At 39.3% G+C, this 13,630-nt stretch overlaps 1 protein-coding gene across 1 annotated transcript in view; it reads left to right on the top strand.

The window, feature by feature from the left end:
• MAN2A1 (mannosidase alpha class 2A member 1) overlaps positions 1-13,630 on the top strand; it is a 215,115-nt gene that overhangs the window by 46,663 nt on the left and 154,822 nt on the right. Inside the window, exon 4 of the mRNA XM_043464497.1 lies at positions 11,193-11,364. Coding sequence (XP_043320432.1) covers positions 11,193-11,364 — 172 coding nt within the window. The remainder of the gene's footprint in view (positions 1-11,192; positions 11,365-13,630) is intronic.

Raw genomic sequence — 13,630 nt, 5'->3', positions numbered from 1 at the left:
AGTTTACTTGTAAATGAAATTTATAGAGAGTTTTTCCTTTTCTGCAGCAACAATTTAAAATAAACTTTAGCCCAGTAGTTGGTTTCATCAGTGGAGTTTTGTCTGTTGGGGCTAGAAATAATTGAAATAAATTTTTAGGAAATTCCTATATTAAGTCACCATACTTAAAAAATTATGTTGCTGCATTTTTGTGTGTGGAGATATTTTTCTTTTTGGATTGAATTGGAAAGGTAAATTTCAAATTATATTTATATATTAATAAAATTTCTAACTATGTCTTTTTCCAGTACATAAGGACATGTAACAATTATCATGTAATATTTTATATGATTTACATGAGTTGAAACAAACTTGGAAAGGAATTAAGTAAATGCTGATAATTGTGTACTGTTACACTTTTGAAAAGTTTTGAATCACAGACCATGAAATTAAATGTTAGTTGATTGATACATGTTCATGTTGTATTTAATAAGCTGATTAAAACACCATTACAGCACCTTTATATCTACAATCTTAATTCTTTGCTTCCTGCTAGTTAACTGTGGAAATAGTTAATTTTCCTTCAAAGGAAAAAAGTGTGTAGAGAGAAGGTAAGGTACACTAAATGAAAAACTGGACAGCATATCGCTAGTTAAGCAGTTTGTAAAATGAACATTAGAAAATAATCCTCCCTTGTGGTGTGACTCCAAAACTGAAGGAAGATCTAGGCCCAAGAGTCACACTGGAAGATAATTTTCTTTCATGAGTTTTCAGTTCTTCTGCCCAATTTTTGACTCAAATGAATGTTTAGGATTTTCAGCCTTTGTTTTTTGAAAACTGAGAGGACAGATTTTTGCATTTAGTATTATATGATAATTTGAAATGAATTTGCTTATGTATCCTTATTCTTAAAAAGTCTGTAGGAAAGAGAAACATGTGAGGACGTCACAGTGTAATGTTATTCCCCAGCTCTTCTGTTCCAATGCGTTAAGCACAGTCCGGAGAGAACAGCTCTGGTTCTCCGTGGGTGGGTGAACGTCCACGCAGGCGAAAGGCCGGGGACGGAGCTCAGGCTGCCGGAGGAGACTGCCAGGTGGAAGGAGGGCGTCGGGAGAAGGCGAGCTTTGTCTGTGGCAACAGTGGGGAGTGCATATGTTTTTCTGTTTAGTTATTGTGGGGTAAAGTGAGTTCTTTGGTTTTGGCTACTGTACAGGAAATTTGAGTTTCTGGAGCTAAGACACTATGACCTTTATTGCCCATCTTGCCTCAGGGAGTGTTGGGTATGCATTATTTAGTGTAACCTGTCCTGCAGCCCTGAAAAGTGGTAAATTCAAATCCCATTTACCAGGTGAGGACAGTGAGGCTAGAGTAACTGTAGTTGTTTATTCAAAGTTAAACAGTTATAAAGTGGCAGAGGATGGTGACTTGGAGCTCAGATTTGCCTGGTTCTAAGCCCCAGATTCTTTCCCATTTACTATACCGCCTCTTAAGATACTCTGTTTAGTTCAAGTGATGCTGCTATTTCTTTTCTTCTTGCTCTATGGGCATTGGCTAATTTAGCACATTTGTCTGAACTTCGGTTGTTAATAGAGTTGCCAGATTTAGCTGGGGAAAAAAGAAAACAACAACAGGCTGCTCATTTACATTTTAACTTTCTATAAACAATGTATAATTTTTTACATGTGCTGCAAATATCATATGGTACACACTTATACTAAACATTTATTATTTATCTGAAGCTCAAATTTAACCTGTCATCCTGTATTTTATCTGGCACTCTTAAATGTTAAGAAAATTTGACATTTGTTTTGAAGAGATCTCTAGAATTGATATATTGATATTCCTCTTCAGAGGGAAAAAAATCTGATTGTTTGGGCTCTCACTAGACTATATTCCTTAGGAGCACAAATGTCAGGTAGTGCCTGAAACGTGGGTCATCATTAAACATCTTCCAGTTCCCCTGTTTTGATTACTTTTGTCTGTCTTCAGTCCTGGGTGCCTCAGAGCTCACCACTATGCTGACTATACAACTAACTGCTGCTACAGTGGAAATTTACCATGTTCCAGGCACTGTTCTAGGTATTGTGTGTGTGTGTGAGAGAGAGAGAGAGAGAGTCGCTCAGCCGTGTCCGACTCTTGTGACCCCATGGACTGTAGCCCTCTAGGCTCCTCTGTCCATGGGATTCTCCAGGCAAGTCTACTGGAGTGGGTTGCCATTTCCTGCTCTGGGGATCTTCCCCACCCAGCGATGAACCCGGATCTCCTGCATTGCAGGCGGATGCTTTACTGTTTTGAATCCATCAATCCTGTCAGCGACTTTATGATAAAAATCATGTTTTCACCCTCATCTCACTGATGAAAAAACAAAACAAACTGAGGCACAAAAGAGGATAAGTAATGTGTCTGTGGCAGGGTGGGTTTGAACCCAAGTCAATCTGGGCCTGGAATCAGAATTCATAACTATTTTTTAATATTGCCTCTTGCAGGTAATACTTCTGAAACCACAAAAAGAGCTTCTAGGAAGAATGTCTTTAAGTTTTTCCAAGCCAAATGCCATCCACTTTAGTGTTATTAATCGTATAAAACATGTTAGTGACTGTTGCTGAAGTAGATACCTCACTACACTGTATGCTATCCTTCCTTTCTTTTCTTCTGTCCTTACTGAAACAGATGGCTTAGTCCTTAAATACTGCATTAGTACATGAAATGGTGAGTGGTTTTTCTCATTGCTACAAAGGGATTGAGAAGCAGTATTTTCCAGCTTTTAAGTGATTTTTTCTAGAAACATTGATAATTTGCCCAGTATTGGCTTGCTCATAAGGCTAAGTTAGTAGACTCCTCACATATCCTAAGAGTAATGCCCCCAAAGGAATATGCATGTCTCTCATAGATACTTTTCTTTATTTCAAATGGTCAAGCTTTGTTTGGACAGGACTTACTAGTCCGGAAGTGTCCTCATTTGGTTCAAATAAATACTCATGGATGAAATTTTTAACATGGAAGGGAAGTAACACAGGGAAGCACAGATTTAGAAAATATTTTGGAGGGTTATCTCACAATTGCAGGTGTCAGGTATCAAGGTATGCAGGTCTTTTAAAGGGCATTTAGAAAAGCAATACAGAAAGAGGTCACATTTGGTCATTAATACAACTGCAATGTGAACCAAATCCAGCTGTCCTGATAGTAATGCAAACAGATTCTTGTGGTGTGGGGTAGAATTTCCAGTGACAGCATCTTACATAGGTTAAAAAAAATGCTGTATCTCAAACAAGCTAATGGAAGTGAAGCTGATACGTTTTAAAAACTATCAGATGATACTGACTCACCTGCAAAAAGGTTGGGTTATTTTGGATATCTGAGTTCAAAAGCATTTAGAGGAATCGGCAGGTTTGTAAGTTTTCAAAGACTCAGCTTCAGTTTTGACTCTGCTTCTCCTCTCTCCTGAAAACTTAACTACTCAACTCCCTTCACCGTGCCTTCTTGGCCTCTATTTCCCCATGTTTGTTCCTACGGGGGTCCATTACCGTATTCAGCAGGATGATGGCGGTGGCCTCATGTCTTGTTTTTCTCCTATTTTACTTGGTTAGTTTATCCTTTACCTGGTTAGTTTATCTGCAGTGCAGATAGTTTTGAAAACCCAGCTCAGAAAACCTTCACTTCCTTCCTTCTAAGTTTTTGGAGAGAACAAGGATGGTTGAGGAGTTCTCAGTGGTGTGATCTCACTTCTGTTATTCCGTGTCTCACCGTGTCCCCACTGCGTGAGGTGCAGTGAGGCCGTGCCGGCTGCCTGCTGCTTCCTGAAACTGACACGTCCTTTCATGGCTTCCTGTCTTTTCTGTCTCCTCTTGCCTCTGTTGGGAACATCCCCCTTTTCTCTCTAACCAAGTGACATCTAATCTAAGAATCTCTCTTCTATTCTTCTAATAGGAACTTACCATTTCTTTATTCCCACAGCATTTTGTTTATATTTTCACTGTAAAATGTTTTCATTCAACTTAGCTTTATTGCTTTGTCATCATTAGATGCTTGGATTGTGTTTGAATGAATAAACCAGAACAGAAAGTTAATTAAAACTCTTTCACAGTTTATCAGGGGGAAAAATAAGTTTATTTTATACTAGAAATATTGTAATTAAAACTAATCATCATGTGAGTTATGGTCACATCAGTTAAAGTTGTTTGTAACCCCTTAAGCGTAGGATTGGATGTTGCAGGTGAACATGAGAAGGTTTGACAAGTGATGTAAGGAACTTGTTGATCATTTGTTAATATAGAATAACTTAATGACTAAAATAAAGGCGCTTTCTTTTTTAATGAACTCTACTTATATTTTTAAATTTGAAAATATTTGTTAAAATGGAAATAACTTGAAACATGTTGGATTTTTTTTCAGTGTTTATTATCTGGATATATTTTTGACTCGGAATCTTTTTATGTTTTCTTAACAGTTGGTACCTATTTGAGTGGAATTAATGTACTCATTAAAAAGTCATTATTGTAGCAATTAAAACCGTAACAGTGTAACAATGGTTTGAGGGGCATGCCTTCTTCCGGATGTGTGTGTTTTAAGTCATCTTAGGACTGACAGAGCCTTTATAAATATAAAATAGAAACTTAGAGACATTGTTCAAAGATTATTAGGTTAGTATCAGGACTGTGAACATAATAGAGCTAATAGTATGTGGTGTCTTTGACCTTTGGTTTCATTTTCAGTTGAAGTAGTAAATTTGCATTTTTCATTCCACATGCATTTTTTTCCAGTCCTTTTCGCCATACAGTTCATTCATCTGTCGAGTACTTACTGACTGACCTTTTGCTGTTGTGGACTGTACCAGGTGCTAGAGTCAGGAGAGTGGACTTGTTTGAAGTTCAGCTGGCAGTGTTTATCTAGGCTCGCTTCTAAAACTTGCATGACCTGGGGCAAAAGTACATGGGGGCCCTCAAACACTATGTCTAAACATTTAAACATTACAAATCAAACTAATACATTGCTAAATAAAGTAGATCTTTTCCTGTTGCCTTAGGATGTAATAGCTCAGAGACCTGAAAGGCCAGGCGAGGGTTTAGACGCCTGCGCTCTGCCCCCCACTGGCTGTGCTGCTGCTGTGGGGAGCCTCAGCCTCTGGGACTCCGGCCCTGCCTGAACCCGGGAGGGTGCTTCTTGCAGACACCCCAGCCCTTTCCCCACACCCCTGGAAACTGCACCTCCTGGCTACTGCCAGGCTCGGGGCCACCTGCAAGTTCACCTGTCCTGGCAGGGACGGCCTAGTAGGAGGCCCTGGGAGGCTCAAGAAGCTGGCTGTGGGGTGATCAGACACGGATTTCCGAGCCCTGGGGACTCAGAAGGGCAGGGCTGTGTGGTACAGACGGTGGGTGGGCACAGCCTCTGCCTGGTGGCTTTGTCCTGTGGAAAGGGTGGGCCCAGAGGAGGAGCAGGGAGACCCCTGGGGTCCAGTGCGCAGGGTGGGCGCTCCTGCCCAGGCCCCTGGGTGGCCCTGTACGTGCCCTCAACCAGAAGGGTGAAGCGCTCCTCAGACGCTCAGATCCCGCAAGCCTGCAGACTTTGAGCTAGATCAGAAGTCCACAATTTAAAAAATAAACTGTGTTTTGTTAGTGAACAGTTATTAGGTGTGTATTTGTTTATGCAGATTAAGAATAAGCAATAGAGTTTTCAACTGTGTTATTTTTATATTTTAGAAATTAAAAATTTCTCTGATAAAATATTGATAATGACTTTGGAATTATGATGGCTGAATAAAACTTCTAATTGTGTACTCTTTGTTTTTAACATTTCCTCACTTATTTATAATAGTGATTAGCTGTTTTATGGGTGATGGTGCTGTTAGAATGAAAAAGGATAAATTGAAAGGTATTCTTAATGCTGTTCTAGCCCTGTTTCAATTTCTAAGTATATTCAAAGAAAAGAAAAAGCCTGTGAATTGACCATTTAAGTAAATCAGTTTGTATCTGAATGTCCCAAGATTATTAAATCTCGACATAGGAATGTAATTTTATATCACAAAAATTCATCCCATACAACTTTTTATAAAATGCTATCTTTGTGATTGGTCTCATGTTAATATACAGTTGGAGTTTTACAGTAATTTAGAAAGAGTCAATTCAGTGTAAAAGGGAATACTTGATTACTCTATTGTATAAGAGCAATAAAAGCTAATTTACTGTTATATTACTCAGTATTGAAAACTGCAAGAGACTGTCTTTCTGTTCATTCTGCATTAATTGTGCTGTATTGTAGTGATATTCATATCTATTATATACGAGTTTTATGGAGCCCTTTTAAGTTGACACCTCTGAGCTTGTCTTTTGGCTCACGTGAATATCTTTGACATATTGTCTGCATGATTGTTGAAGGACGAATGAAGTGTTGAAGGCAAAATGGATTAATCAGTCACTGTAATTCCTCTATGAACACTCCCCTGATAAACTATTCTTTGAAATGGCCTGAGTTCATCACAAAGATGAAAATAAGTAGTTGTATTTTAAAAAAGCCTTTAACTTATTAAATTTCATAAAGACTATTTCTTCTAAATTTGCCTCTTATGCAGGTATTTTATTATTAAATTAATTTCAGAGGCATTTCACTGTAGTTCTTTTCTTTAATTGAGTTTATAAGCCAAATAATTGGGATTAATTTTGATTTTTGTTAAAATTTAGGTAGAAAATAGTAGATGTGTGTCTTTGTTCAGTCGCTCAGTCATGTCTGACTCCTTGCAACTCCATGGACTGCAGCACACCAGGCTTCCCTGTCCTTCATCATCTCCCCGAGTTCGCTCAAATTCATGTCCATTGAGTTGGTGATGCCATCCAGCCATCTCATCCTCTGTCGTCCCCTTCTCCTCCTGCCTTCATTCTTTCCCAGCATCAGGGTCTTTTCCAGTGAGTTGGCTCTTTGCATCAGGTGGCCAAAGTATTGGAGCTGCAGCTTCAGCATCAGTCCTTCCAATGAATATTCGGGGTTGTTTCCTTTAGAATTGTCTGGTTTGATCTCCTTGCAGTCCAAGGGACTCTCAAGGGTCTTCTGGAGTCTTAACCGCTGGACCACTAGGGAAGTTCCTTTGGACTCCACTGTTAATTCTACCACATTGGCAGTGACTTCCTCTGCTAAAGTCTTGAACCCCTGAAATTATTCATGAAGATTGAAGTCAATACGTTCCAAAATCCTGTTGCATTGATATTTTGACCTCTTCCCATGAATTGCAGATGTTAATAATGGCGTCTAAAATGGTGAATTTTTTCCAGAAGTTTTTCAATTGATTTGGCTCTGACCCATCAGAGAAATCACCATCTATGATAGCTATATAGTCTTATGAAAGGTATTTCTTAAAGCATAAGACTTGAAAGTCAAAATTAGTACTTGATCCATGAGCTGCCGAATGGATGTTGTATGAGTGGGCATGAAACCAATGTGAATGTTGTTGTGTATCTTCATCAGACACCCTGTGTGACCAGGTGACCATTGCTAACAAGCAGTACTGTTTTGAAAGGAATCTTTTTTTCTGAGTAGAAGATCTCAGTAATGGGCTTAAAATATTCAGTACATCCTATTGTAAACATATGTGCTGTTATCTAAGCTTTGCTCTTCCATTTATAGAGCCCAGGCAGAATAGATTTGCATAATTCTTAAGGGCCCTCGAATTTTTGGAATGGTAAATGAGCATTGGCTTTAACTTCAAGTCACCAGCTCCATTATCCCCGAACAAGCCAGTCAGCCTGTCCTGCGAGGCTCTGCAGCCAGACAGCGATTTCTCTTTGCTAGCTATAAGGAAGTGTGAGATGACATCTCCCTCCAATAGAATGCTCTTTCATCTACATTGCAAATCTCTTGTTTAATGTAGCCACCTTCATTCATGATCTTAGCTAGATTTTTCTGGATAACTTGCTGCAGCTTCTGCATTAGCACTTGCTGTTTCCCTTGCTGTTGCACTTGCATGTTATGGAGATGGCTGCTTTCTTTGAACCTCATGAATCAGCCTCTACTAGCTTCAAACTTTTCTTCTTTATCTTCCTCAACTCTCTCAGCCTTCGTAGAATTGGAGAGAGTTAGGCCTTGGTCTAGGTTTGGCTTTGACTTAAGAGAATGTGTTACTGGTTTGATCTTCTGTCCAGACCACCAAAACTTTCTCCGTATCAGTAATAAGGCTGTTTAGCTTTTTATCGTTCATGTGTTCATTGGAGTAGCAGTTTTCATTTCCTTTAAGAACTTTTCCTTTGCATTCATCGCTTGACTATTTCAGGGCAATTTGTCTAGCTTTTGGCCATCTTGGCTTTTAACACACCTTCCTTACTAAGGTTAATCATTTCTGGCTTCTGATTAAAAGTGAGAGACATGGAACTCTTCTTTCACTTGAACACTTAAGAGGTCATTGTAGGGCTATTAATTGGTCTACTTTCAATTTTATTTTGTCTCAGGGAATAGGAAGGCTGGAGGAGAGGGGGAGATGAAGAATGGCCTTTAGAACAGTCAGAACATTGAGTTCACTGTCTTATATGGGTGTGGTTCGTGGCACCCCAAAACAATTGCAGGTGAAACATCAAGATCACTGCTTACAGTTCATGGTAACAAATATGATCACAATTAAAAATTTTAAAATAGAATTACCGAAGTGTGACAGACACATAAAGTGAGCAAATGCTGTTGGAAAAATTGCACAGATCTATTTGTTTGACAGAGGGTTGCCACAAACCTTCAGTTTGTAAAGAATGCAACGTCTGTGAAGCAAAATAAAGCAAAGCGTGATAAAACAAGTTATGCCTGCACTGGGTTAGGCTCCATTCATGACATGGTTTTATCTTGGTCATCTCTTTGGAGACAAGGGAAGTCGCTCAGTCATGTGCGACTGTCTGCGATCCCCTGGACTGTAGCCTGCCAGGCTCCTCTGTCCATGGAATTTTCCTGGCAAGAGTACTGGAGTGGGTTGCCATTTCCTTCTCCAGGGGAATCTTCCTGACCCGGGGATCGAACCCAGGTCTCCTGCACTGCAGGCAGACGCTTTACCTTCTGAGCCACCAGGGAGGCCCCTCTTTGGCGATGTTATGTTCAAATACAGTTATATTCTGAAGTTACTGGCTGTTAGGACTTCAGTGTATGCATTTCAAGAGGACAAATCTAGCCCATTAAAGGGACATAAAATGAATTCTATGCTGATGTATTGGACAACCAATATGTTTAAGATGTGGAGCAGTTTATTTAATGTTATAAATAAATTGTATACTTTTCAAAATTGGATGTTAGGAGTATCTTTTATTTCTCCTTTGATCCAGTTTGATTGTAGAGATGTGAAAAGGGTAGTTAAAGGCTGATGATGGTTATAAAAATAGCAGCAGCAGCAGCCGTGTCATCAAGTGTTGTAGTGTGTCCTGGGCTTGGGTCTGAGCACTGGATCGTTTCTGTGTCCCGGGGTGCTGCGTGGTCAGCAGGAAATTAGGGCATCTCCATTTAAGGATAGGTTGAATTTTCTTTGCTTGTCCTTGGGAATCTGGGTGTAGATCCTGGCCTCAGTGCTCTGGGGCAGGGTCCGGGTTCATTGCTTTGTGAAGCAAGATGGAATTCTGTGTAAACCACTAATTCCTGAGGTATTTTTGAGTTTTCTGTAGGTACAGGCTTTTTACTCAATATGGAAAAGTTGAATTATTCAGGTGGTGTTCTTAGGTGACAGACTAGCTTAAAAATGTCCTAAATCAAGAAAGTTCTCTAAAGAATATTTTAAACTGTATCCTGTCTGGCTCATAGCTCCTATACCCATCACTTTGCGGGTGCTCGATAAAGAATCGTAGAGTGAATGGATCTCAGTGAAAGCGAAAGGGAGAAGTGCCGTCGTAGAGGCAGCGCCCATCGGAGCCCCCTGTCTGCACTGTCAGAAGGCTGTGCCGCCTGCTGAGCCCTTGCAGGTTCTGTTATCTGTCTTGTCAGCAGATATAGTTGCATTGAGTGTTCACTCAATTGCAGACAGGCAAAAGAGATGACTAGCGGGACCCTTAGTGTCTTAGACCTCCCGCATGTTTGGGACTTGGAAACAACAGCACCGCAGTTTTGCCTGTCTGCATGGAAGCTCCGCGCCCTGCAGGATGTCACAGCTGAGAGGTGATCCTCACAGAGGACATTTTGTCTCCCACCAGGAGGTGGGGTTGACGGTTGTGCGCGTTCTGCCTCAGCCTTTTGTCCGTTGCTTTATTACTCGGCTGGGTGGGGCTGCATTTGGAACTATAGATCTTGTTAAAAATGTTTCTTAATAGTCAAATTGTAAATGTCTTTAGATATAGTTTCCAGGATATTTGAGAAGTAGTAGGAAAAGGCAAAGAACTGAGTTGTCGCTATTCTTTTTTGAAAAAAACTTTATATGGATGTATGTACATTTGTTGTTTGATTATTGTCAATTTGTTCTTCAAAAAAGTGGAATAATGAGCAGCCTTTTGGGAACTGATGCCTATTTTTGGTAGAATTCTTCTTGTTAGTATTCATAATAGTGCTGTAACTACCTTATTGCTCTGTTTCTAGGCTTTTGATACAGTTTGTACTTGTGATTTTCTTTTTCTTAGTTGTGGGTACTTAATGAAGAAGAAATTTTAGATGTGGTATGAGAGAATAAACGGACTTCCCTGGTGGCTCAGCAGTCAAGAATCTGCCTGCAGCGCAGGAGACCAGAGTTGAGCCCTGGGTTGGGACGCTCCCCTGGAGGAGGGCAGGGCAGCCCCCCCAGGACTCTCGCCCGGGCAGCCCCTCGGACAGAGGGGCCTGGCGGGCTGCAGTCCTCGGGGCCGCACAGAGTTGGACACGACTGAGCGACTAAGCAGCAGCCCGAGAGAGAGTAAAATTTTGATTCCGTATTAAAAGAATATTATGTCCAACTTGCTGATGCTGTTTGGGTTTTTTAAATTTTAAAAAATTCCTTAAATTAGAGATAAGTTACAATAGTTGAATTAGATACTGTAATTGTTAAGTATGAATAAATGTTTTTCGGCTCTCTTGTTTTTCTCATTGATATCTGAATTTGTACAGCTTTCAGTCTTTTTATCATTTCAATATTAGTGACTTTTTGAGTCTCATGTCCATTCAGTGGAATTTCATTAACTGAAAATGTTTGCTAAATTTTTAGTTGTCTTTGTATGAATGAAACCCCTAAGGTTGTACAAAATGCAATTGAGTGTGACTGAGTTTAAATCAGACCTTTGTGATATATTTGTGTCTTAATTTAGGTTGGTTGAAGACCTTTGATGACTACTTTAGAGAGAAGACTCAGTATATTTTTAATAATATGGTTGTCAAGTTGAAAGAAGACCCACGGAGAAAATTTATATGGTCTGAGATCTCTTACCTTTGGAAGTGGTGGGAAACTATAGATATTCAGAAGAAGGATGCTGTTAAAAGGTTTGTTGTTTAAAACTATTGTTTTTTGAAATTAGGTAATATTAAATACATTGATTTTACAATGAAACGTGTTGACTTTTCAGAAGGTGAAAATTCTTAGCTTTATAAATGAAACTTAAAATATTTCTCCATATCCTTTTATTACCTTGATTCTGGTTCATTTTTGAAAAAGCGACCTGAAACTTCTTCACTGAAATTCTTAATGTTCCAACTTTGTCCTCGCAATGGAACTACTACGTCAAAGGGGCTTGATGTTGTAAAGATGTTTTTGAAGCATATAAATCAAAGTGGTGCCTGTAAAGGTGGTCTCAGCGTGTTCTTCATTTAGAAGTGGACCAACTTCTCTGCATATTGGGCAACAATGTAATGTTTTCTAAACCACATCAATTTAAGTATTGGGAAATTTGCATTTTTGATTAGTGATAGTGTTACATGTTTTCTCATATATGCAGGCAGAACTTTTTGTGAACTGCTTCATCATGTACTTTCCTTACTGATTTCTAAGAGTATTTATGCACACGTATGAACCCTTATTTTTTCTGAAGCTTTAAATTTCTTCTTAATTCTTAGTGTTTGACAAATAGACTTCAAAAGTTTTTACGTAGTCTTAATGTATTAATCTCTTTTCTTGATACTGGCTTTTCTGTCACACCCAAGTCTTACCTGACCTAGGAGGGGATCTTTTCCCCCCCTCTTTGGTGTTTTTACTGCTCCCTTTTATAAACCCTCCGGTTTTTTCTTTAATGTGGTGTGATGAGGGCTTTTGCTCTGCGTCTCCCTCCTCCCGCCACCCGCCCGGCTTCCGGGAGCTTAAGGTTTGTCTTCGCATAAACTACTTTTTTACTTACTTGGTGTCACACATGCACCATTTACTGCATCACTTCCTGTGGTAAGTGCCTTACAAATGATAACTGATCATCTCTGCGGCGAGCCTGTGCAGTGAGTCCAGTGAGTGTCCTGACTGTGCAGATGGGGCCACCCAGCTGGACAGGCCACACCGCTTACCGTCCAGACCAGCCTCCGCCCCACATGCTGTTCCCTTACACATTCATTCTTTCCACTGACTTGAAGTGCCATCTTTATTGTATTTAAATAAACATTGATTTCTGGGCTTTCTGACCTCTTTCATAGACCTTTCCGTCTAACTATAATTATTGCAAGTTTATGAGGTGTTTCATTAACAGACAGTTTAAATCTTCCCTTATTTTTCTTTATTGAAAAGTTCTTTTATTGAGTGACTGCTTAATTTTCCCAGAGAGCTTTAGGATTAATTCTTCCTACTCTATCCCCCAAAAAAGATGGGAAAGTTTTTGAGAGGTCTTGACCTAAATGTTTAAAGGTATTTTCGGGAGAATTGGCTTTCCATTATTATCTATATTTTTTTTTCCCTGATAGCATCCTTAAGATGCTCACAAGAGTGGTCAGTGGAAGTCATAACTAAGGGCTCCAGGCTCTGAGAGGCCTGCACTCACCAGGAATAGCCGTGGCACCAGAGATCTACCCCCGTCTCCATGCGTGCTGTGTGCGGCCACAGGCGGTGCTCGTCAGGACACTCTTCCAGGCAGTCACGAAGAGCTGGGACTCCAAGACATTACATAAAAAGTGTTGACTTTTAAGTTGAAATGTTAGCAGTTAACTTAGATTAACATGAACATATACACATCCTTAGTTAAAATCAAGCTTTCCCCTGGTTTGCAACTTTTCAAAAATTAAGAACTGCCCTGTAATGCTCTGTGGAATTGGTGTTTGTCAGATATGTAATTTTTTTTTAACTAAGTTTAAAGACAAATTTTTCTGTCTGTCTAGGTTTTATGTTGCTCCTTGACTATAAATAATGCTTTATAGTTTCTTAAATTATTATTTTATAGCATTTTACTTAGATTGTGCAGATTTTAAGATTTTATTCCATCTGTAGGGTTTTTTTTCCTTATTATTTGGTGGGACCTGATTTTTTTCTTTATCTTGATTAGATTGGCTGAAGCTCTTACTAGTTTCATTGGTTTTTGTACTGCCACTTGTTTCCTAAAAAGTTTTTTGCATTTTACTGATATTTACTCTTGACTTTTCTGTTTTTATTAATTCCTTCTGCCTGTTTTTTAACTAATGCTAAATGGGCCAGTTGATTTACTTGAACAAGAAGTATTTCTCCCTCTATGTTTGCCTTTTAGCACTGCTCTTAACCAGCATTCACATTTTTATGTGTTATTTTGTTAATATGATATTTTTTCCTAAATCATCTGTAACTGTATTATTGTTTTCTTTTGCC

Source organism: Cervus canadensis, chromosome 4, assembly GCF_019320065.1.
Source record: "Cervus canadensis isolate Bull #8, Minnesota chromosome 4, ASM1932006v1, whole genome shotgun sequence".
Lineage (NCBI taxonomy): Eukaryota > Metazoa > Chordata > Mammalia > Artiodactyla > Cervidae > Cervus > Cervus canadensis.
Note: the sequence above shows the minus strand (reverse complement) of the source record. Positions and strands in the feature narration are given on the sequence as shown.